The sequence below is a fragment of the Danio rerio genome, chromosome 3 (assembly GCF_049306965.1).
Source record: "Danio rerio strain Tuebingen ecotype United States chromosome 3, GRCz12tu, whole genome shotgun sequence".
Taxonomy (NCBI): domain Eukaryota; kingdom Metazoa; phylum Chordata; class Actinopteri; order Cypriniformes; family Danionidae; genus Danio; species Danio rerio.
Genome location: NC_133178.1, coordinates 50,903,257 through 50,928,627, shown reverse-complemented (window position 1 = coordinate 50,928,627; position 25,371 = coordinate 50,903,257). Strand labels below are relative to the sequence as shown.

General features: G+C 37.3%; 1 protein-coding gene across 15 annotated transcripts in view; it reads left to right on the top strand.

Moving 5' to 3' along the window:
* Window positions 1–23,809, top strand: part of gcgra (glucagon receptor a) — a 167,845-nt gene extending 144,036 nt beyond the window's left edge. For all 15 annotated transcript variants that reach the window (XM_017354821.4, XM_009299727.5, XM_073944994.1 and 12 more), the window contains 5 exons: window positions 9,634–9,703; window positions 13,289–13,377; window positions 14,570–14,717; window positions 20,776–20,817; window positions 20,907–23,809. In XM_017354821.4, the coding sequence (XP_017210310.1) occupies window positions 9,634–9,703; window positions 13,289–13,377; window positions 14,570–14,717; window positions 20,776–20,817; window positions 20,907–21,272 (715 nt within the window). In that variant the 3' untranslated portion in view covers window positions 21,273–23,809. The remainder of the gene's footprint in view (window positions 1–9,633; window positions 9,704–13,288; window positions 13,378–14,569; window positions 14,718–20,775; window positions 20,818–20,906) is intronic.
* Window positions 23,810–25,371: the final 1,562 nt, after the last annotated feature.

Sequence of the window (25,371 nt, the reverse complement as noted above, 5' to 3'; positions counted from 1 at the left end):
TTTCATTATTCGTTTATTATTATGTACTATAATTGAAACATAAAATGAGATCGTAAATATAATCAACAACGAAAATGTAAATAAAAACGTAAATTAAAAATATAAATGAACATGTCTAGTCTTAGTTCTATCAAAATAGCAAACACTACATCTCTCTATATTTAGACTAAAAGACTGCTTTATTTATTTATTTATTTATTTATTTAAGACTAATTATTTGTACTGAATGTTTGTGCTTTCATTTTAGTTGTCTTTCATTTCTTCAATTCTATTTTCCAAAACGAATCCTCTTTGCACTTAATAAGTTTACAATAAACCAGGTAAAAAAAAAATTAAATGTAAGTTGAGGTGATCGCAAGTTCACAACTGTGAGGTGATGTGCTCTATCGGCAGGATAATCTATATTATTTTGCTGTTTTTCATATGCGCACGTTTAAGATTTGAGATTATAACATTGCCATGATAGTCAAAGAAATCAAAACATTATTTTCACCCCAACGCAATTTAATCGGGCACTGAAGGCTAATAACTTAATTCTTATATTAGCTTTTTGACTTCTCACCATGTATCTTTTCTACAGCATAGTATAGTGTAAGAGCATGTCTATTACCAGAAAAACTAAATTAAAATTATATTTTAATTGAACACATCACATCACATACAGTAAGCTACGCCTACAGAACAGTCTGTTTAGCATTGTGAAAAGGCAAAGCTGAATATCTGTGGTTAAAGTGCCACCCAGCGGTCAAATGCTGCTGGCGCATCAAGCACCGCCGTCGCCGCGGCATGAATGGCGGTACAAGGAACACATTGAAGTAGTAACATCTGTATGGATAAAAGAAGCACTTGAAATCACAGAAGAGCAACAATATATACAAAGTATAACAAGTCAATTTTTTTATAATAGTATTTTTTTCATTTTTATTAATTAATATGAATTAATTTATTCTATTTGTTATTAGTTTTATTAATGTTTGTAAGAAAGTGTTTGGTGCATATGGAGATGAAAGGGTAATAGGAAAATAGGAAAGTGTTGAAGTAGCTATGTCCAAATTTACTAAATTTAAATGTTAAAAAAGTAGAATGTTTCGCAAATGAAACACTTTTTTTCTTTACATGTGTTCATGAAAATAAAAATTTCACTTTTTTGGAAGCTTGTGCAAACTACCAAGGATCTTTATTCACAGATGCAAAAAAAATAATTAACCAGGCAAATCCTTTTAGCAATTTATTTTTCTCTTTTTGGCTCAGTCCCTTTTTTTAATCAGGGATCTCCAAAGTGAAATGAACCATCAACTTATCCAGCATATTTTTTTATGCAGCGGATGCCCTTCCAGCTGCAACCTATCACTGGGAAACATCCACACAATTTTATTCACACACATATACTACAGAAAATTTAGCTTACCCAATTCACATAGTGCATGTTTTTGGACTGTGGAGGAAACCGGAGCACCTAGAGGAAGCCCTTGCAAACACAAAGAGAACATGCAAACTCCAAACAGAAATGCCAACAGAAATGAAGCTGATAATTGCGAAAAATGTGTCATGTGAACAAACCTTGCACACTGAGTTCTATGCATATTAATTCATCCTTTACGAAAAAACGCTAAACATTACGGAGTCAGTTTAAGCAGTGATACTTTGTGTCCTTTCTTATCTAAAGTAGAGGAATAGACTTCATATTGTGTTCATCCAATACTGCACAGAGCGGAGTGAGAATTAAGCTCATTATCAAAGAGCTACGCTGGATTGCCCTAAAATGCAAAGTTTATTTCATGAAATTGGTGGAATGTTGAAATATTGCTTATGATACTTCACACACTTCACAAAAAAATAACCTGAAAAACAAAGATTGGCAGTACCTATAAACATTATAATGAATGGCGATTGACCGTGTTGGCAGACTATGCTTTCTATTATAATGTTTATAGGCAGAATGTGAAATGTATGGACACACAAACACACACACACACACACACAACAAAATAGCAGCAAGGCAATGTGGGCCAATCACTAGCTACATTTCCATCCATCTTTTTAAATTTTTTTTATTTTATTTTTTTTATGTAGAAGAAAAATTTATTTGGCGAGGCAGTGGAGCAGTAGGTAGTGCTGTCGCCTCACAGCAAGAAGGTCGCTTGGTCGCTGGTTCGAACCTCGGCTCAGTTGGCGTTTCTGTGTGGAGTTTGCATGTTCTCCCTGCCTTCACGTCGGTTTCCTCCGGGTGCTCCGGTTTCCCCCACAGTCCAAAGACATGCGGTACAGGTGAATTGGGTAGGCTAAATTGTCCGTAGTGTATGAGTGTATGAGAGTGTGTGTGTGTGTGTGTGTGTGTGTGTGTGTGTGTGTGTGTGGATGTTTCCCAGAGATGGGTTGCGCCTGGAAGGGCATCCGCTGCGTAAAAACTTGCTGGATAAGTTGGCGGTTGGCGGTTCATTCTGCTGTGGCGACCTCGGATTAATAAAGGGACTAAGCTGACAAGAAAATAAATGAATGAATGAAACATTTATTTTGTCAGTGTGTCAAAACAGTTAGCACAACATGAGGTCAAATTTTTTTATTGTACTAAACTTTCAGATTCAATGTGCAATAAACTCAAACTCTCAAACCAACTTAGTTATGCATATGGTCATCTTTGAGCATGCAGCATGTCAAACCTTGAAGCAGATGAGCTACAACAGCAGAAGACACACCAGTGTCAGTCACAAAAAAAGCAACCTGAGGATGTCTGGTCTGATGAGTCTTGGCTTTTGCTGCAACATCAGGATAGTTTCTGAATTAGATTCAAAATTAGGTATTAACAACATGAAATAATGGATTTTTCTTGTCTTGTATCAGTGGTTCTGGCTGCTGTTGGTGTAAAAGACATTTTCTCAGCCTACTTTGGTCTCCTTAGTACGAACTGATCATTGTTTTTACAGCACAGTCTACCTGAGTATTGTTGATGACCATATGTATGCTTTTATTCAATTAAATTTTCAATTCATCTTTATTTTTATAGCACTTTAGCAATGAAGATTGGGTCAAAGCAACCTCACATAGAAGTTATATTAAACTGAAACTGCATCAGTTCAGTTTTCAGAGTTGAAGTTCAGTTTAGTTCTGTTCAGTTCAGTGTGGTTTAATTTTCACTGCTGAAAGTCCAAACACTGAAAAGCAAATCCATTGATGCACAGCTCCACAAGTCTCAAACCAAGCAAGCCAGTGGCGAGGAACAAACTTCACCAATTGACGAAAGTGAAGGAAAAACGCTTGTGAGAAAACCTCTTTATGACCACAATAAACTCACACAGCTTTTTGGTGAAGGGATTTATCCAATGAATATGTTTCCTTCCTAGTTTATTCTTTCTTTAGTTTGTATTCAGTCTCAAATGAATGCATGATGTTTGTATGCACTTTCTTTTTTAAAATTCACAGCTTGGTGTTTCCATCCAGCGTTTTCTTATGTAATATCCAAAAATGTGTGTATAAATACGTGAATGGAAACATAGCTACTGGCACTGATGAAAGCCAGCACTCATGAAACAGTCAGTGTGTTTTTGCTGGTCGGAGATTTGGCAGACAACAGTACTCTGTCACTGTTGCGTTTGTTTTATAACAAATCAAATGCATAAATTGTGAACACAAAGCTACCTTTTCTCCAGATACCGTGTCAAAAGCTCTGAAGCTAAGCAGATATTCAGCTACTCTGATAGATGAGTATTGAGCATTTATATGTAGCTGCGACGTCCACTTCAGATTTTGATTTTAGCTTGAAGAAGCCAACACATCACACTCTTTAAAATAAATAAAAAATACAGTGTGTTGTAAAATCTGTAAATCATTCACCCAGCTATACTTATGGTTGGAAGGCTTCTCTAGATAAATTTATTGTAATGACCCTTTGGGAGTGCTAGGGTTACATATTTAATAGTATATATTTCATTCATATTTTACGACCTGACTGCAGAACGTAATTCCCTTGTGCTGCTATACATCACAAGTTGCACTCTCATAAATAAATTCCATGACCCTTGTAAAATGTTCCCTCCCTGGCTACTTCATTAGGTGTTGCTTGCTAGTATCCTTTTGCTTTCGAAGCAAATTAAACAAGGTGCTGAAAACATTCCATAGTTTTAGTCCATGATATCTTGAGTTTATTATAGTAACATAACAAAGTGATAGCAGACTTGTCAGCTGCATGTCTATAATGTGAATCTCCTGTTCCAGCACATCAGATATGTTGACCTTGTAGGTCATTTGAGTAAAGTGAACTTGTGGTCATGTTCAAGAAAATAGTTTGAGATGAGATTTTTGACATGACATGTTATCCTGCTGGAAATGAGTTCATTGTGGCATAAAGGTATGGTCGTGCTGAGTATACTCAGCACTATATTGTTAAATGTCAGTGATGATGTTTAAATGACACAGTAATTATTACGAAATCCAAAACGTGTAAAGGCAACAGTGGCGTAGCGGACGGGGCTGCAGGGCACGCACCGCGGGGGGGCCCCGCTTGATTAGGGGGCCCCTCGTCATCGCGATTTTCAATAATTGAAAATCCACCGGCAACCGCAATAATCAAACTCTTGGGAACAACTGTGGTCGGAACCAAAGTTCACAGGTCTGTGATCTCTGAACACCTCTCAAGCGGTGGACTAAACTTCATTCTGATTGCTTGCCGCCAATGTTGCCAACTTAGCGACTTTGTCACTAGATTTAGCGACTTTTCAGACCCCCCTAGCAACAAATCTAGCGACTTTTTTGTGTGTAATTGGAGATTTTTTGGACTGTCATTTGTGCATACTGTACCGTCCCTACTCTTTTCAACGAGCTGCATGTGATGCCGCCGGCCCCTCCCCCGCCTCACAGCACTGACAGGCAGCCCAGTCAGTCCTCGTACAGCAGCCTCTCCCACCTGCAGCCCGAGAGCAGATCACCCCTCTGCGTACCGACGACAAATGATTTAGCACAGGCAGTGTGAAGGTATTTCCCTTGTACAGTCAAACCGATCTACTTCTACTTTATTTTAACAATTTAATTGGACCGTTTATTCTTTTCTTGTTCACAATCACAGATATTTTAGTGACAGTTTCTCAACTTGTCTGAGTTTATTACATATGAGAGATTACTGCACATTTACTACATATCTATAATGACATACTGTATTCAAACAGCAATAAATTTAGTTAAATAAACATGCTTATATAAAGTGTAGTGCAATTATAAATATCCCTTTATTAACCATAGGCTGTTAAACAAACAGAAACGTTAAAACGTGATGACGTCAGTGATATGCAAATTGACGTATGACGTATCTTCCCCCCCCCCTCCCCCATCACCATGGGGCCACGTCAGCGATCCCTGCAGGGGGGCCTCAGCATTTTGCGCTACGCCACTGAAAGGCAATATCACTCCCGTTATTGCACTAAAAGCTTCCTGAAACATTATTAAAAAGTCAGGATAGATACATGCTTTTATACGTTTTATAGCAAATTCTGATACGAATATCTGGTTAAATAGTATACGTATAGTCAGATAGTTAACTGTTGTACGTAACTAGTATGTCCACTTAAAGTATTGTCCTTATTCTAAAATGCAGAAGTGCGCTTGTTTTTGTGATTGTTTTAGAACTTCAGTTGCCTATGGGAGAAATGACTTGGAATAATAAACAGTAGAATATGGTCAATCTATTTGCTCTACAAACAAGTGTAGCCATAACTATATAGACAAAGCAGAATAAAATGATAATAAAATATCAGTTTGCAACATTAAGCAAGCGTAACTAGCTGTTTTTTCTTTTACTAAAAATGAATAGAAGTGAATAAGACCGGAAGTCTTGAGCCAAAGAGATTCAAATGGCTGCACCCGCTCGTACGCAAAAAAACAAGGTCAAAAGAGTCCTCTTCACTATACTAGCACTCAAGGACCCACACAAACCACCAAGATAGCAGCTCCTGCTGGCCTTACTAGCACCTCTTGCAGCAGCAACCTAGTTTCACAGCCCTGCTTAGCTTCAGTGAGCAACCATGTGGTAGCTGTAGAGAGATATAGCTGGTGTGTGGTGTGAGCAGGTGTAACTAATAAAGTGTCTATGGCTGTATTTGACTGTGTCATGCTCTGCTAAAGTTGGGGACAGGTTCATGCTCTCCCACACTCATCACCCATCCATCCGACTGAATTTATCTGTCTAGAGCAGATAATAGAATTGCTCTTTCTTCTTGATAAGCTGAGCGTTGTCTCCATTCCCATCAGACAGCTGTCATCTGTCATGGGCATGTGATGCTATTGCCACATCATTGAATTTTTTCTACACTGTTACTTCAAATACTAAGATTATCCAGCATTTTCAGAATGCAGATATGTTTTATATGCTCTTACTTTCTTAGTCCCATGTGCAATATGCTACAGAACATCTGCACTCTTCAGTGCACTTGATTTGACCCCCCCGTTTCTAGTGGCAAATGAACCGGAAGTTATATCAGCCCCAGTGTTCATCATCTTGTTTGTGATGCATTATTAAACCAAACTGCTAAGACAAACATGCTTGCAAAAACTGAAATTTCTATACTAAAACCAAGCATGTGACACACATACTGAAAAGTGAAGCCAATATATGATCATCACCCCCTGGTGGCTGGCTGCAGTATAGGTCATAAACCTGACCTCTTCATGTAAAAGAATCTGTCTTGAGCCAAGCTAAAATGTATAATAGCACGTCAATAATTTTCTCTAAAGATTCATTTTAGGTTATTCTGATCATGCTGATGTATATTCAAATGTATGTTTTCTTTATGTTTGCCTTTATTTAAAAGTAAAAGTAACATAACAAATTAACTTAGTGTTGGTTTTTGTTGTTGTTGTTTATATGTATATGTGTGTGTGTGTGTGTGTGTGTGTGTGTGTGTGTGTGTGTGTGTGTGTGTATCGTTATGGAAATGCATACATATTACATATATTACACATATATTACACATACAATTTTCTCTTGTATTCAACCTAATACGGCTGAACAATATATCGTTCTTGATATCGCACTGTGTGTATCCGCAATAGTCACATCATAGGAATAAATTATTCACAATATACAATCATTTATACAAAAATGACCAAGTTATTTTACGTTTGATTGTTAATATTTTTATATTTAAATACTGTTAGGCTAGATAATCACACCGCACTATTTACCAGACCCCCTAGTTTTTCGCGATACCGCAGTCACTGAATCCAACACAAAAACAACAAAAAGTCGAGATTTTTTTGCAATCCTGCAAAATTCTTGATTTAAACGCAAAATAATTGCTAAAAAATAAAATTATAATCTCATAGATTCCAAACCATATAATCAAATTATATTTATTTCAGTTTGCAGGTGATTGTTTTACATGACTTATCGCACTGTATACACAGCGCGCGTTATTTATTTAAGTGTCTCTCGAAAAACGCCTTCACAATCAGGGGCAGGGGTGGTGAAGAGTTTTACGCTTGTGCAGTAAGCAGATGAAGCGAGAGTGATTTACATGTGAAGTCAAAGCAAAGATGGGATTAGACATCCTGTGGCGCAAATTGGGCATTTTGTGCATTTGACTCGCTTCAGACTGCAAAAGAAAGTTGGAGCAAACATATAACAAACGGAGCAGTGGAGCAAACAGATAGAGATTGGTTCACAGATGACGTCCGCTGTACGTGACTAAATTAAAGGACATTATTTGTGCTTTGCACGTATGGCTGGTATTATGATGTGCGTCATATTGCTAAATTATTTCGCTTAACTTTCTTCCTATAGTTAACTAGAGAAAACGATTCCCTGCCACTGACGAGTTTTACAGCAATCCGTGTTTTAGGTGTATCATGGTAGGGAAAGCCCTATTATATGTCTTGAGTGAGATATGTGATGTCAGATACTCTGGGGAGTGAAACCTGAGTGATTCCGCAATCGCTGAATCCAACGCAAAATCAACAAAAAGTCGCACATTTTTGTGATCCTGCAAAATTCTAAATTTAACACAAAATAATCACAAAATTTGTAAATAATCTCATAAAACATCAAATTCTAAACCATATAATCAAATAATATTTATTTCAGTTTGCAGTTAATTGTTTTACATGACTTATAGAGGTTGCAAACGAAGTGCTCGTGATGTATTGGAGTGTCTCGAAAAATGACGTCTCACCTGTGACCTCACAATCAGGGGTAGGGGTGGGGGGAGTTTTCAGCTTGAGCAGTAAGCAGACACGGATGAAGGGTGAGTGATTTACATGTGAAGTCATAGCAAACATGGGATTAGACATCCTTTGGTATAATTGGGCATTTTGTGCATTTGACGTGCTTCAGACTTCAAAAGAACGTTGGAGCAAACATCTAACAAACTGAGCAGTGGAACAAACAGACAGAGATTGGTTCACAGATGACATCTGCTGTACTTGACTAAATAAAGCACATCATTTGTGCTTTACAAGTATGGCTGGTATTATGATGTTTGTTGAATTGCTAAATTATTTAAATTAACTCTTTTCCTGTAGTTAACGCGAGAAAGAGATTCCCTGCCACTTTTACGGTATTCCGTGTTTTAGATTTATAGAAAGATTATTGATAAAAATAAAAGTTATACAAACTTCCTTTGGCTTAATCCCTGCCATTTTAGATCTTGTTTTGAGCTTTTTATGATATGTGTCATTGTCATTGTGTCAGATACCTAACATATAGGCTACCAAATATGGTTAATTATAATAGTCATTCCGCAAAACAAGATATCACAATGTCAGATTATCTTAATATTATTCAGCCCTAATGCTTAACATTAAACAAATGGCAACACGGTGGCTTAGTGGTTCGAACTTTCGCCTTACAGCAAGAAGATTGCTGGTTCAAGTCCCAGCAAGGTCAGTTGGAACTTCTGTGTGGAGTTTGTATGTTCTCCCCATGTTCTAATGGGTTTTCTCTAGGTGCTACGGTTTCCCCACAGTCGAATGACATGGGCTATTGGTGAATTGGATTAACTAAATTAGCCATAGTGTGTAAACGGGTGTATTGGTGTTTCCCAGTACTGGGTTATGACTAGAAGGGCATCTGCTCCATAAAACATATGCCAGAATAGTTAGTAGTTCCACTGTGGTGACTACTGATAAATAAGGGACCAAGCCGAAGGAAAATTAATGAATGATTGAAATTGAAAGCAACTATTGTTAAGTCCTTCGCTGTAAAGGCTGTGACATTATGTACATTACAAATTGGCATCGCCATTCACTGGCCAGACAGGCATAACAGCCCTCTGAGTAGATCTTTTTTTCTGATCTTTGTAAATAGGGATCATTGAAACTATCAATAAGTACGTTATTGTTTTAGTACATTATTGTTGTTTAAACAAAACTTTTTAATAGGATTAAAATGAAAATGTCTAATTTATTCACAAAGCTTTTTATTTTATGTCACTCTGGTAAATAGCAAGACAATAAAGAAACAAAATGATTTATTATACATGCCTCTCAAGTTTAAGCATGATTTATGGGTAATCAAGTAAGTTTAATTTGCTTTACTTCAATATATGTTTACAGTAGCTGAAATATTGCTTTAGTAAGATTTGAGTTTATTGCGGCAGGGCGCATGTGTTCATCTACAGTGACATATTTGCTTTTTTTGCTGTTGATCAGATGCTGGGAGCAGAATAATCACATGGAGTACTGGTGGATCATCCGCTCTCCCATTCTGCTAGCTGTGTTGGTAAGTGTCAGAGTCGTTTATGAGTGTCTCTCATCTCTACTCGTCTGCACGAGCGTCCCCATCTACAGCACTATTAATGACACTTCACCTCATGTAACACCACTTCACCTCATCTTCGAAGTCAAAGTGAATTCAATATTGGCTTTTAGTCTTAATTATGCAGCATACTGAAGGCTGGATTTGAAAGTTGAAGGAATCATTAGGACTGAGTTCAGGACAAACACAACAGCTACAAGCCATGAGTAGGGCCAGACAGAATCTGCGGACATTTTTTGCTATTTCTGCGCAGAATATCATGAAAAATCTGCTGATTTATGCGGAATGATTTTGGGTGTATCTTAACTACAAACTTAATATGTTAAATGGAATAAAAACATTTTTAACTTTTATTTAATAGAACAATGTAAATCCAATTAGATCCACTTATTTGGTAAACAAAGCAAGTCACTCATATATCTACCACATATCTACAAAAAAATCTGTATTGTAAGTAAATCATATGAATATTTTCATATTAGTCTGTAATATTACTGAAGTTATTTTAAAAACTGAATTATTATAAATTCATACACATTTCACACAACTAAATAAATATACTCAATCATGGGCTGAAAATTTGCAGTTTTCTGCATGTGCAGATTCTCTGTAGGCCTATGAGCAACACTATACTGCCCCTCTTTTCAATCAATATATCAATCTTATGTAATTAATCTAATAATACATTTGTAACTGTGTTTTTTTAGAGAAAGACAGTAAAATGCTAACGCTGAGGTTTTTGATTCACCAGTTGGCTTTCTTAAACTCCGTTAGAAAAATAGTGTCTAGAAAATACTTCAGTCACTGGAGCTGCATGATGTTGGAAATGACACCGCAAAGTGTTGGTTACCTGTAACTCCTTAATTTTACACTGATCAAATCAACTTCTAACTCTGATTGTGTTGATTCATCAAAATATAACTCAACACTGTAAAAATATCCATAAATTAGCAGTTTATCACATTGTGTGATTAATGTTTAGATTTTTTTATTAAGGTTTATTTATGCTTTTGAATTGCATTATGGGAGCTTGATCTTTTTCTATAAACCTTTCACAATGAAAAGTTAGAAAAAGGGACTTTTATTAACATTTTAAAAGTTTTAATTGATATATTGTCTGGGTTGGTGCTGGATTTTAGGGTAAAAAATACTTGTAAGAAATTGCCAATTCATGTTTTTATTATTTTACAGACTTATTTCTCTATATATTATTTCCTAAACACATTGTTGCCAATTTAGCGACTTTATCACTATATTTAGCAGCTTTTCAGACCCCCTTAGCGAGATTTTTTTTAAATTGACTAGTGACAAATCTAGCGACTTTTTTGGTGTTACTGGAGATTTTTATAGACTCATTTGTCCATACTGTACCATTCCTACACTTTTCAAAGAGCTGCGGGTGAAGCCTTTGGCCCGCCTCAGAGCATACACAGGCGGCTCAGTCCTCGTACAGGAGTCGCTCTCACCTGCAGCCTGAGAGCAGATTAACCGTCTGCGTACCAAAGTCAGACCGATCTGCTTCTTCTTTGTTTTAAATGTAACAATTTAATTTGACCGTTTATTCTTTTTCTTGTTCACAATTACAGATATTTTAATGACAGTTTCAGAACTTGTCTGAGTTTATTATGTCTAAGAGATTACTTCTAATTTACTACACATCTATACTGATATGCTGTATTCAAAAACCAATGCAAAACTGATATTTATACATAAAGCGTGGTGCAAATATAAATACCCCTTTATTAACTATAGTGTTATGATTAAAGGCAATCTAGCGGTTGCAGATCAATAATGGACTACAAGATCCAGTCATGCACCACACACACTCACAACCAGTTACTGATCATGACTGAGTTTGTAGTCCATAATGGCGGATTTTACTCGGTAAGCGATCTGCAACTGCTTGATCGCTGATAATCATAACAGCTGATAATCATAACAGAAAACAAACAAAACAAGGCGAGGGACTAAAACATGGCAGAACAAGGCAAGGGAAAATGCATTTACAAAACTCAGCCATAAGGTGTGTGTGTGCGCTGTATTTAGAGTCCATGTAACTAGTTCGTAACGATACTCCGGCTGTGTGCAAGCAATCAGTCATGATCAGGAGCTGGTTGTGAGTGTGTGTGTGGTGCATGACCGGAGCTTTGTAGTCAGTTAGTGTTCTGTAACTGCTAAATCGCTGATATTGTTAACACATAGGGCTCTATTTTGATGGTCCATGCGCAAAGCGCAGGGCGCAAACGCTTTGAGGATGTGTCAGAACGCATTTTTGCTCATTTAAGGATGGGAAAATCTGCTTTGCACCGTGGCGCATGGTCTAAAAGGGTTGAGTTTATTTTCTTAAGGAGTTTTAGGTGTGTTTTGAGAATAAGCCTTGAGTCGCGCCATAAGCGCAGATGCAATTTAAATGACTTAAAGTTAGTGTAAATGGAAAAACAGAACATTTCACAAGCAATTAACAGTTAACAGTATTTTACTCAAAACGACTCTTGTGCCAAGCTGAAACTAGCAATAGAATATTGCGCCACATTGCGCCGGGTGTATGATAGGGCCCATAGGCTGTTAAACAAACAGAAACGGTTGGATGTGATGATGTCAGTTATATGCAAATTGACACATGACTTAATCTTGCAACATTTAGCACCTTTTCATTGAAAATAGTTCGCAACACTGCCTATGCATTTTATATTATTATTATACTAAAATGTTAATAAAAGTCACAATGTTAAACTGTAGAGTTAAATTATCAACATCGAAAGTCAACAGAGGAGAGATCAATGTGCCGTAATGCAATTCACAACCGTAAATAAATGAAAAATAATTGTGAAAGAGAAAATAAGGAAACTGTTGATAGATGTACAGTGTATAATATTAATACTTTACAAAGTAGACTAAATTTTACAGCCACACTATAACCACAGTAAAAAAAGATGAAATGATGATATAATTGTGACCTAGCTTTCGCTGAATTTCCTCTCATAATAGGAGGAATATAAAGAGCAAGTCTAGGTTAAATGTGGGACGCTGTTTTATGCCCAGCAGTTTCCCTTTACACTCACACTGTCACACCCAATTACACTGCATTTGCCTTAACATTAAACACAACATTCAAAATTCAAATCATTTCCATTATGCATGAATCACAGTGCCATTCTTGGTAAATCAGGAAGCAACTACACGCAATATGTCCTATGGTCTTAGATGTGATTTCAGTGACTTCTTTTCCCTACTCAAGTGTCTGTCTACACATGATTGCTCTGCAAGGCACAATTTCCAGGCAACCATAATGCTCACATTGAATGTGAGGTGCGGATGAGCATTTAGCAATGTGTAGGGATGTTTCTGTCCACGTCTCAAGTGTTCCTGCGGTGGGCTGAAATTTCCTCTGTTTGAAATGGTTGGACTGCTGTTTCCACAGCTCACTTCCTTCCCCCACAGTCCTGACTCATTTGTTGTGTTGTGAGGAAGCTATAGTGTCAGTTTTGTCCAGCTAATATGATGTAATGGTCTTAACCAGGGCATTATGATGTTTTCTTCTTCATCCAGATTAACTTCTTCATCTTCATACACATCATCAAGATCCTCGTGTCCAAACTGAGGGCGCATCAGATGAGATATTCTGACTACAAGTTCCGGTAGGTGTCCTGCAGTTAGTTTGCCCAAAAATGAAAATGTTTTAGTCATTATTATCTTATCCAGATTACACAAACTTGATTAAGCAAATCTGTACTCTTGTGTGGTTTCACTGGGACAGTCGGAGTGAATTTTGCCACTAATACAGTCTAATGTTTATACGGCCATTATATGGATGAACATGGGCGAGATATTTACTTTGAAGGTGCCATAGAGTACATTGATTTATATGTTAAATCATTCTCTGATATCTACATAGTTGATATATGGCTTAAGGACCCTGCAGGCACAGGACATAGACATGACATCATCTTAAAGTTGTACCCAAACGTCATGGAGATGCTGAATTTTGTTTGGAATTGAAAATCGGTAACCCAACATCAGACTGACGTCAATGTCTAACCTAAAATTAATCTAATATCAATGTCTAAACATGTTACGCCTTGACATTGTGTGGACAATACCACTTTTACATCTATCAGACATTGGATTTTGGTCACTTTCCAACACAACCTAAAATAAACCAAATATCAACGTAATTTGACGTTGTTATTGAATGTCAAAATAACGTTATCCTTAGACGCTGGCTTGACATTGAATTTTGGCCACCTGACATCATGACCTAAATGTAACCTAATATTAACGTCCTATTATGTTGTGTGTCTGCTGGTTAAGTAAAAAATTCTCCAAAAATGTTTTCATCATCATCATTTTCTTGTCGGCTTATTCCCTTTATTAATCTGGGGTCGCCACAGCAGAATGAACCGCCAACTTATCCACCAAGTTTTTACGCAGCAGATGCCCTTCTAGCCGCAACCCATCTCTGGGAAACATCCACACACACATTCACACACACACTCATACACTACGGACAATTTAACCTACCCAATTCACCTGTACCACATGTCTTTGGACTGTGGGGGAAAATGGAGCACCCGGAGGAAACCCACGCGAAGGCATGGAGTACATGCAAACTCCAAACAGAAACGCCAACTGAGCCGAGGTTCGAACCAGCGACCTTCTTGCTGTGAGGCAACAGCACTACCTACTGCAGCACTGCCTCGCCAAAAATGTTTTGTATATGCTTATTTATAACCTTTATAATAAAAGACTCAGTTTGACCATATCTTTGGGAAAGACAATATTATGTGAATGTTTTGAGATTAACTTCATGGGTTTTTCTCTCACTTTCAGGCTTGCAAAGTCCACGCTCACCCTGATTCCGTTACTGGGGATCCATTCGGTCCTGTTTTCATTTGTTACTGACGAGTCTACCTCACACGGTGCTCTGCCCCTACGCCTCACAAAACTCTTCATAGACCTCTTCTTCAACTCCTTCCAGGTCAGAAAGCCTCAATACAGCATCACTCACTCCAAGCTGAGCAAAATTTATTTTCTTTAATTCCTCCAACATCATTTTCAGAATGCTTATGCACAGACTGTTGGAAAAAAATAATAATACTAAAGGGGCGTAATAAAAAACTGAAAACTGGGTTGTGATATTTGATTTGCAAAAATATCACATTTTGGTCAACAACCAAATATTCATACTGACTTGAGGTTAACTAAATAGATTTATTAAAGTAAATGTTTGAAGTATAGTAAGGAGCATCTTTTCAGGGTGGTCCAGGGGCAAAACAATAAACAAAAGAAACCTACAAAGGAAAATAAGCTAAATTGTATCCAAAAAAATTACAGGAAGCTTACCTCCCTCCTTAAACATGAACAAAGTTAAACTACTCTTCCAAATAAAAAGACAGACCATCCCTTTTGTCCCTTTTCCACTGAGTGGTACAGCACGGTACGGGTCAGTTCGGGTCACCTTTATCAGGCTTCCATTTCCACTGCCACCTTTTGGTGGGCATGGTGTACGACAGAAAGTTTCAGACTGCATCATTCTCGCTTGAGGAAATGTAAATCTGTATGTGTATCTGTATGTGTTGTTCACATAACATATGAAAAGCACTTCTCACAAAACAGATGCTTTATCCACAAATACTTGTGTTTAAATGTTCATCACTAACCTTTCTATAAACAAGATTTTATAATTACTGAAGATCAATGATAGGGCAAAATAGCCTACTGTAACGTCTGCAATTATATAAAATAAATAAATGCAACATATATGAACACATACAGACCCTTACAGTGTCTGAAATGTTACCAATTACAGTAAAACTACACACACCATACATTTAGTCCTTATTTGGGTCCAAAAAAAAACACAAAATATTGACCTCTCATCTGCATTTTTAATTTTCACCAGCATATGTAACCCTTTTGTTAGAAAGTAATTCTTTCATTCCTAAGTTCAAAATCATAACAATAATTCATAATAGTCCAGAAGGTGATGATAATAGTTAAACATGGCAGTTTGTTCATGTTTTAGGTTGCTAAAAGAATCATTTGCTTTGGCTTCTCCTTTGTTTTTTGCACTTTACTCTCGCGTTTGTCCATTTCTGAAAGGATCAGATTTCAGAAGCACTTTAATAATCATGTGCATGTTATTATCATTAGGTCATGAAGTTCATTATTTCAGATGTAGATGCGTGGCAAGCTCTCTGGAGAAATTGAAACCGATCGCACTTTTAGACGGCCCCATAAAACATCAACAGTAGATTTTGTTCTTCTTGGTTCATCAAGACTACAACAAGTTTTGTTTGAGCTTGGGTTGACCATGGTTTGTTATTATATGTATATATTACAACGGTGTAATGTCTCGGCTGTGTTTTTAAAAAGGCCAGTTCCTTTGTTTTCATTCGCCTGCTTGTCTACGAGCGATTGATCTATCTCTGTAAACCAATAGCGTTCAGCTGCATGTCTAGCTCTAGCCTTTTGGTACCCTTTTGTCATGCTAGGTATCCTTTGTAAAGGGTACCCAAAAAGTGGTATGGTATGGTTTGCTTTTTGGTACCATTTGACAGTGGAAACGGCCATTAAAGTGTACCAAACTTTACCGTACTGTACCACTCAGTGGAAATGGGTCATTATTGCTCTTGTTTATAGCACTTCAAACATGATCACAATGACAGACTCAGTGTTGACAATAAGGCAAAGTTTGGTCATGAGATGGAAGAGGAAAATCAGGACCTCCTCTTTTAAAAGAAACACTGTATCAACAACCTACAGCCACATTACGAAGGAGGGAGCCTATAAAAATCACACAGTAAATGCAGTGAGGAGCCAAAAGAATTTCAAGGCACGACAATAATAATAAACAAAAAATTATATTGAGTTAAGATCTCTATTTTACAATAAACCATTTTATTAATGTACATTGAATGTAATCTAAAAAATGTTTGCCTCTTTTGAACTGCATCCCAATCATCACAAATACTACAGAAGATCTATTGGAACAAATATGAACCCAAGGTATGTAAAGAAAAAATCATGATTTAGGGTTACATTCAGTATGGAGGTGTGCAGACTGGATGGCAATATTAACAGCCTGAGGTATCAAGACATTTGTGCTGCCCCTTACATTACAAACCATATTTCAGCCTTCACATCAAAATTCCTGAAAGCAAACAATATCAAGGTGCTTCAGGATTGGCCAGCCCAGTCAACATACATGAACATTATTGAGCATGCCTGGGGTAAGATTAAGGAGAATGCATTGAAGATCCAAAGAATCTTGATGAACTCTATGAGTCCTGCAAGAATGATTTCTTTGCCATTCCAGATGACACTATTTATAAGTTATTAGAGTCATTGCACAAATGTACTGTATGGATCCAGTCCTCCAAGCTCATGAGAGTCATACACAATTTATATTATTTTACCAATGCACCATGACTTTATATTATATACTGTGCATTACAGTATAGTTTATTAATTACAGTACATTACATCTGGTAAGTGACAAGGCTTTTGTCTCATCAAAGTCAGTCTAATTAAATACTTAAAAATCAACGCATGATTATATTTTATTTTGGTAAAATTAGACTAATCTAGAGCCTCTTCTGATACCAAATGATCAACTAGAAGTCAAGTTATTTTTGTTGTACCTATAACTTGGATAGGCGACAAGACACTTGTCAGGTAGTGTATATAGTTTGTCATCTCAATTCAAATTTAGGACTAAACTGAATAAATAAATACATAAAAAAGACTTTTCAGTTCATTTCTGTATGCCTCACAGCTGAAACCCTCACTAACAAGCTTTGAATTGGTCTAAACAAGTGCAGGTGTAATAACAAATTAGACCTTATTATGTTCTCAATATGGCATACTCAGTCACAGATAAAGAGAGAAATCACTTCACCTTGCCAAAATCTCCCTAAAAGCCCCATATGCCGCAAATTAGCAGTGCGTGCAAATGTCCCTTGGTTGGGCAGTGGCTTTGAAAAACATATAAATTGACATTTTGTAGCTTATTTTGCACTGTCAGGACTAATTGCTTTGAGAGAGCGGGCGCTACAAATGAGTTGACTCATGCTTTGACAAATTGATAATGACACTCAAGTGGAGCGCAGCTGCAATGTGTCGAATTTGCATCGTGTGCCTGGGGGAACTGCCCTGATGAGACTTTTCACAAGCGTAAAGGATTCAGAGAAAGGGAGAGAGAGGCCATAAAGCTTGACGATTATGTATCCATCTGTAGACACTTCATCCTTATTGGCTTTTGAACGTCTTAATTATAGATTGCAGCAAGTCATCCGACATGTGTTTACACATCAGGTTGAGCTCATTCATAAAATGGCTGATGATTACTTTTGAATGTTTCTAAAAGTATTTTGCTTTTGTTTATGATTGAGAACAAGCTCAACACATCATTGTAAAAATATGATAGATATGGTTTAGTTGACATTTTTAGTTCAAACTGATTGACCAAAGATTGGTTGGGCGTCTTTATTTTTTCTCATTCCATTTCAAAGTCAAAATGATGTTAGAACATTGGTACATCTGATTTCAAATAACAAAACTAAAACAACAAGACAGGGAGGTGTCTAAGATTATGTTGTCTGTGAGATAAGGAGAAACAGACTAACATAAACATAATTTATAATGTTTTTTCATGAAGTGTTCCTGGCTCCAATTGCCCTAATTAATGCAGCCAAACATTACTTTAGAGAGTTTGGATTTCAAAAGGGAAGAGTTTGTATTTTATGTCTTTGCTAGGGCAAAGTGATGTGACGTTAGTCTACTTTTAATCTGACAGAATCTGTCCGCCTCTTGAACTGCGCTAGAAGGGCAGTTTCGGAGTTTAGGTAGCAGATATGAAAATGAACTACCACCTACATTCTAATAATAATGAATTGTCCAGAATTAATTCAGTGTAGTGGACGTGAAGGGCTATAATACACCAGGAGCTCCCACAAATACTGAGGAGCTAAGTCGAGGCTTTGTAGGTAGTCAACAATATTTTAAAATGCATACAATGTTAAATAGGGAGTTCATGCAATGTTGAAAAAAACTGGAGTAATATGATTCTATTATATTATGGCGCGGCGCGGCTGTTCAGACTGACACTGACATAAGGAGTCGTGGTGTTAATTTGTTTTTTTAATGGCAGCAGTAAACAACTTAACAATTATTTGAACTGTACAACCGTACAAGCTAAAATTAAACAATAATTTTTCTATCTTTTTTTAACCACAAAGTGTGCAGCTTTTGTCACTGCAGTGTATCTTAATTGGCTTCTGGAAGAACATTTCAAGTACACTACTACTAAATTAATATTAGTATACTTACTAAATAAAGTATACTTTTATACTTGACCTTTAGTATACTTTACTTTAGTATACTTCTTTTTCTAAAGGGAGTATTTACTGACTTACTAAGATCAGTCTTGTACAGCCAGAGAAATTTTTGCGGCTTTGACAGCCAAGTTATAGGTCAAAGCTCAGATAAGAATTTTTGCAGCCAATACAGATTCCTTGTAAGGGTGATCAGCTGATACTGAGTACTGATTCTAAGGCTTCATGCTTTATAATGGATCAAGCACATTTTCCCTCTAAATATGAACCATAAGAGAAGATCTTGCCTTACCTAAGAGAATAAATCAAGGATGCTGCATATAATACCTTAAACATGTCTCTTATTATCATTTAGGTTTGAATGTGTCATGGCCAGATGCAGCTTTACAGAAAATAATTGATTAATTTAACTCTGGCTTAGTCCCTTATTTGTCAAGGCTTGCCACAGCGGAATGAACTGCCACAGAAAATAGTATCACACAGATTTGAAAATTGTTATGAAAATTTACAATGCAATTTGGAAACATTGTAAATGATGAATTCAACATGTCTTAATCAAGAAAAAGTTTGGAGCTCACATTTGATGCTTCTTTACTAAAAGGAAATAGGCCTATAAACTACTGTTTATAGCAATGAGTGTATTACAAGAATTTATATTATTAAATATTCATGTTAAAAAATAAATAACGTTCATTTATCCAATAATTCCAACCAACACAGAACTTTCAGTTGTTATATGTAAAAGGCCTAAATGCATGCAGGACCATTCAAATATTTTGCTCGTCTCCAACTATTGACAGCAGATCACTCATGATGAGAGAGATAGGGGGATTTGCACTCACAAAAACTTTACTGCTCTGTTAATTTAAAAGAAATGTACAGCTATTACAGTGCCTCTAGCTATCTGTACTCTTGCTCATTCACTCTCGTTGCCATGATTTCCGAGTATTTATCTCATTTTTGGGGATCACAGGGACGGTATAAATGTGCGGTAGACACATGGAGCTTCCAGGAGAGGTCATACAGTTGGATGAGATGATAGGTAGAAGCGACTCCGTCACATCAGCTCAAAACAGTGCAGATACAATGGCTGCACTTGCAACAAAAAGAGCAGAGCATCACTCGCATATTACGCCAATAAACTAAACAAGTCGCACCAAATCTGAGTATATTTTAGCTGCTGTCACTGTGACGCGAACACAATGATCGCCCCAATACATAATTTACCTGTGTTGTAGCTGATTTTAGCTATGCATAATATACGGGAGCTCACGTTCATCTTCGGTCCTGTCAGAGTTGGCAGGAAAAAATTGAGTGGGAGAGTGTAGCTGATGCAGTTAACACAGTGAGGGGTCTGATTGCACGGTGAGTGAATTAAATAAGAAATGGTCCGATGTAAAGGTGCAGGTCAAGAGAAGAACAGCGGAGCACCGTCAAAGTGGAATGCTGAACTAACATCCTTTGAGGAGAGAGTTGCCTCAATTGTGGGCGACACTTCACTGTCTGGAGTAGTATCCTTAGAAAATTGGCTCACTGCCAGTGCATTTGGCCTTAAAATCGCTGAGATTTGGATCCTTGATTGGTTTATGCTACTATGAAATGACTGTGTACACACTATATACACACACTTGTGCAAACTTCTTCCAATAGTTGATTTTGCAAGACTCCCTTTGAATAATTTTTACTCTGACATGTTCACAGGGGCTGCTGGTTGCCATCTTATACTGCTTCGTCAACAAGGAAGTGAGTTCATTTCTCTTTTTTTCTATATGCACACCCTCACAAAGATCACCCCTCACAAATATGTTCTGTGTATCCTTTCAATTGCACAGGTTCAGTCTGAGATTCTGAAGAAATGGAGACGTTGGAAGCTTGGGAGGGACATTGAGGAGGAGTATCGTCACACCTACAGCCAGAGCCTTCAGATTCAGAAGAGTGGGAGCATCATGGTCCATCCCACCAACCTCCCACGGCTACCTGACATTGCTACCACTACCTCCCGGCTCGGCAGTCCAGAAGAAAAGCAGATGTTGGTTTCTAGCAGCCAAAATGGCATGGGTATTGGGCAGGGATGTCTGCAGTTCACTTCCACACAACAAGATGGCTCCACCTGCAGTTCTATAACAGAGGACATGGTGGTGGTGGACAGGGAAAGGTATTGTAGGGTTGCACAGGGCAATGCCGAGAGCAACTTGTGAGCTAAAGGAGACTCCATACGTCTCACCCGAAGACCAGATCACTCTCGCTTCCTCTGGCTGAGGGCTCTAGACCCTAGGCCCTAGCTTGAGCGAGAGGTGTGTGTATGTGTATGTGTCCTTGGCACTTGTGCGAGTTTCCTCAACAGGCAACTCACAATGGACACCAGTCCTTCACATTGCAGGGTGCTCAGCTGACACTGTCCCAGGATTAATGGTGAGCAAAAGGTGGACATGTTAACAAAGATTTGCACAAATGTACATGCTAACAAACTGAATGATAGAGTCTTACCTCTAGTCTTATTTAACTGTGATTTAGTAGTGAAAACCCATCTGGATTGCAGGGTCCAAGTGAAATCAGCCAAGCAAACTGTTGACCAACCTTTCTGGAGGAACTGAAGAGATACACCGAACTGAACTTTCCAAAAGATAACATAAACAGCGAGTTTGTGTAGAACTCTGCAAATACTTCCATCCAGAAATGACCAACTTAGACAAGAATTTCCATGACAATTTATGCTAATTTGGTGCCAGAACACTAACAAAGCTTTGTGTTTTTGGGTTAAGCTGATTTTGCTGGTTAAGATAATGAAGAAACTTTGTGCACCCACAGTTTGGTTTGCATATATTTTTGAATTAATTGACGCTTATGGGTACATGTAAAGAGTAAGTGCTTGTGTTTAATTAAAAACGTCCTTCACTTTAATGGCCATGGTCAAGGTGTAGATTTAGACTGATCAATTTTGCTTGTGTGCCTTTTATTATAGGTCTTAGACCCCAGTATTAAAACAAAAACACAAAGATTGACCATAAAAGTGAAGTACAAATCTATCAGTTAAACTCACAGAGGTGAAAGTTGCTTAAAGCAAACTCTAGTGTGTAGTGAAGAAAACATCCAGCACACATTAGAAGCATTTGCCTACTATTAATCATAGTGAAGTTCTCCCTTCAAGAAAACAAGCATAGTATGTTTAAGCATGCAAAACACAGCCATATGTGAAAGGCTTCAAAGGAACTAGGTCACTGCCTTAATGGCGTAGTATGCCAGATTTGATTCCCCTATGTCAGAGGAGACGACTGTTCACCAGACCTGTATGTTCAAGAGTCAGTATTAGTTAGTAACTGCTTCTTCTCTCGATTGCCTCTCATCTCCTAAATGGCATTGGAATCCTTTGCCACAAGTCTTTGAAAGATTTTCAGGATGTGTAGGAGGAACTCTGAGAGCCAGAGAAGATTTCGAACAAATTACAACCAAGAACATAGATCAAAATCTTTCTTCACTCAGAGGACGTCTTCATGCTAGATTTACAATACAATATTTCATAGAAATACAGTCGTAAGACACTCAAAGGAGATTCCGAAAAAGGATGCACTTGAGGCGTGTCATTTCTGTAGCATCATCGCCACTAAAGTGACCACCCAAGTGACCCATCTGTGCCATTACAACATCGATTCTACCAACGGCTTGAGTTTTTTTGCTGGGACTATCTGTATGAGGGGGTAGTGTATTGTGGGTTTTAATCAACAATGAGTCCCTGCTGGTAGATGCTGCATTTACACTTAAGGGTACCATAAATGGCAGAATAACTCCAAGAGCCCTGAATAGAAAAAGAGATGAAGCTTCTACCAAGGAGGATGCAATTGAAGTCAATGTTCTGTGGGGCCACAGAAATCATCACCATGGAGGCAAAAAGCTTCATTTTAGGCCATTCAAAAGTAGCTATGTATTCTGGCAAAGTAAACATTTTAATTGCAAAAATTTTGTTGTATCATATTAGATGTCAATTGAGTGCATTTAAGTTGAATGAGAAAGCTTACAGATGTTGAATTGTCCTTGGTCCGATTAAATGGTGTGTTAAGGAGAATTCGAAATTTGTAATCTCTGTTTAGTGCCACTAATGGTGTTAAAATGGCATACTTCACCTTAAATGACAATGAGCAGCTGATGCCCCATATTGTGGCATAATGATGCAGATTTTTATTTTCTTTAGGTCATCAAATGCTTGATGATCATGACGATGATTATCGCAGATAACTATGTGGGTCAATTTGCACAAATTTAATTTATAATTGTTAGATATGTAGATATCGCCTGTTGAGATTTGTAATGACTTTGTTTTGTGGTGTATGTTATTTGTGCACATGATGTGTATTTTGTGTTTTGGCTAGTGGACAGTGATTGAAACGTTGCTTTAGTGTTCAGTCAATGATAAAGAGGCATTTTCTGCAACACTCAAGACCAGTTTTGCCTTTTGAGTGACACAATTTATTCATTTATTGATAGTAATGCATTGGTGGTAAATTTGTATTGACTGCAGGTACATAAAGTGCAAAATGTTACAAAATTCAGTTGTTTTTTTTTCTTTAAAGTGGAAATACCGCCACAAGAGATCAAAGACCATGAACTTATTTGTCTGAGGTTGTCTGCCAAAGCAAAACAATCATGTTGAATATTTCAAACAGATTTTTTCAAAATTGGCGTCATTTACTGTTATCCAAGCATGAAAGTAATCGTGGAAGTTGATAAATCATGCATACATGGGTCTGCCTTCTTTTTCAATGTGAGCGTAAGTCCTCTATTTCTTGCAGCCAAGCTGAAGTGATGCCAGATGCCTTGCAGAAGCAAAGCGTCTGTTATGCTCATCTTTCTGCCTTCAGAACCTCTTGGAATATCTTGGAATCAACTTGCCAAGTGTTTCTCTGGAGAACCAGAACCATTCTCTGAAAGCAGGAGATATGGAAAGCTGAAACTGTGTGAGTGAATGTGAGTTTTTATGAATTGAAGCCGTCATTTTTAATCTAATTGCAATTAAGTTGCATATAAAAAATTACAACATTTTGAATTCAGTCAGTATTAATGTAATGGTCAATGATTAAAAGTTTTTCCAAGCATCAAAACAATTGAAGTATTGTAAAACAGCTTTTTTTCTGTACATAAAAATGCATTCTTTTTTTCTGAGCAAAATGAATGAGAACCATCCTTTTTAAAATATGATTTTTTTTTTCTTGCTAAAAATCATTCAGTGCATTCCAAAATATACAGTGCATCTGGAAAGTATTTCTAGCCTTACACTTTTTCCACATTTTTTATGTTACAGCCTTATTCCAAAATGGATTAGATTCATTTATTTCCTCAAAATTTAACACACAATACCCCATAATATCATTGTGAAAAAAAAGCTTTTTTGAAATTGTTGCAAATTGATAAAAAAAAAAAACCCTGAAAAGTCACATGTAAATGAGTATTCACAGCCTTTGCTCAATACTTTGTTAATGCACCTTTGGCAGCAATAACAGCCTCAAGTCTTTTTGAATATGATGCCACATGCTTGGCACACCTGTCTCTGGGAATTTTTGCCCATTCCTCTTTGCAAGTACCGCTAAAGCTCTATCAGGTTGGATGGGAAGCGACAGTGTACAGCTATTTTCAGATCTCTCCAGAGATGTGCATTAGGATTTAGGTCTGGGCTCTGGCTGGGAAATTTACAGAGTTGTTGAGAAGCCACTTCACTGATATTTTGGCATGTGCTTTGGGTCATTGTCCTGCTGGAAGATGAACCATCGCCCCAGTCTGAGGTCAAGAGCACTTTGAAGCAGGATTTTATTCAGGATGTCTCTGTACATTGCATTCATTCATCTTTACCTCTATCCTGACTAGTCTTATAGTTCCTGCTGCTGAAAAACATCCCTACAGCTTGATGCTGCCACCACCATGCTTCACTGTAGGGTTGGTATTACCCTGGTGAAGAGCGGTGCCTGGTTTTCTCCAAACGATACGCCTGACATTGACTCCAAAGAGTTCAATTTTAGTCTCTTTAGACCAGAGAATTTTGTTTCTTATGGTCTGAGAGTTCTTCTGATGACTTTTGGCAAACTGGGCCCTTATATAGACAGGTGTATCCCTTTTCAAATCATGTCCAATCAACTGAATTTACCACAGGTGAACTCTAACTGAGCCTCTGAAACATCTCAAGAATGATCAGTGGAAACAGTATGTACCTGAGCTCAATTTAGAGCTCCACAACAGAGGCAGTGAATAATTATGTACATGTGATTTTTCAGGTATTTTATGTTTAAAAAATTTGCAACAATTTTAAAAAAT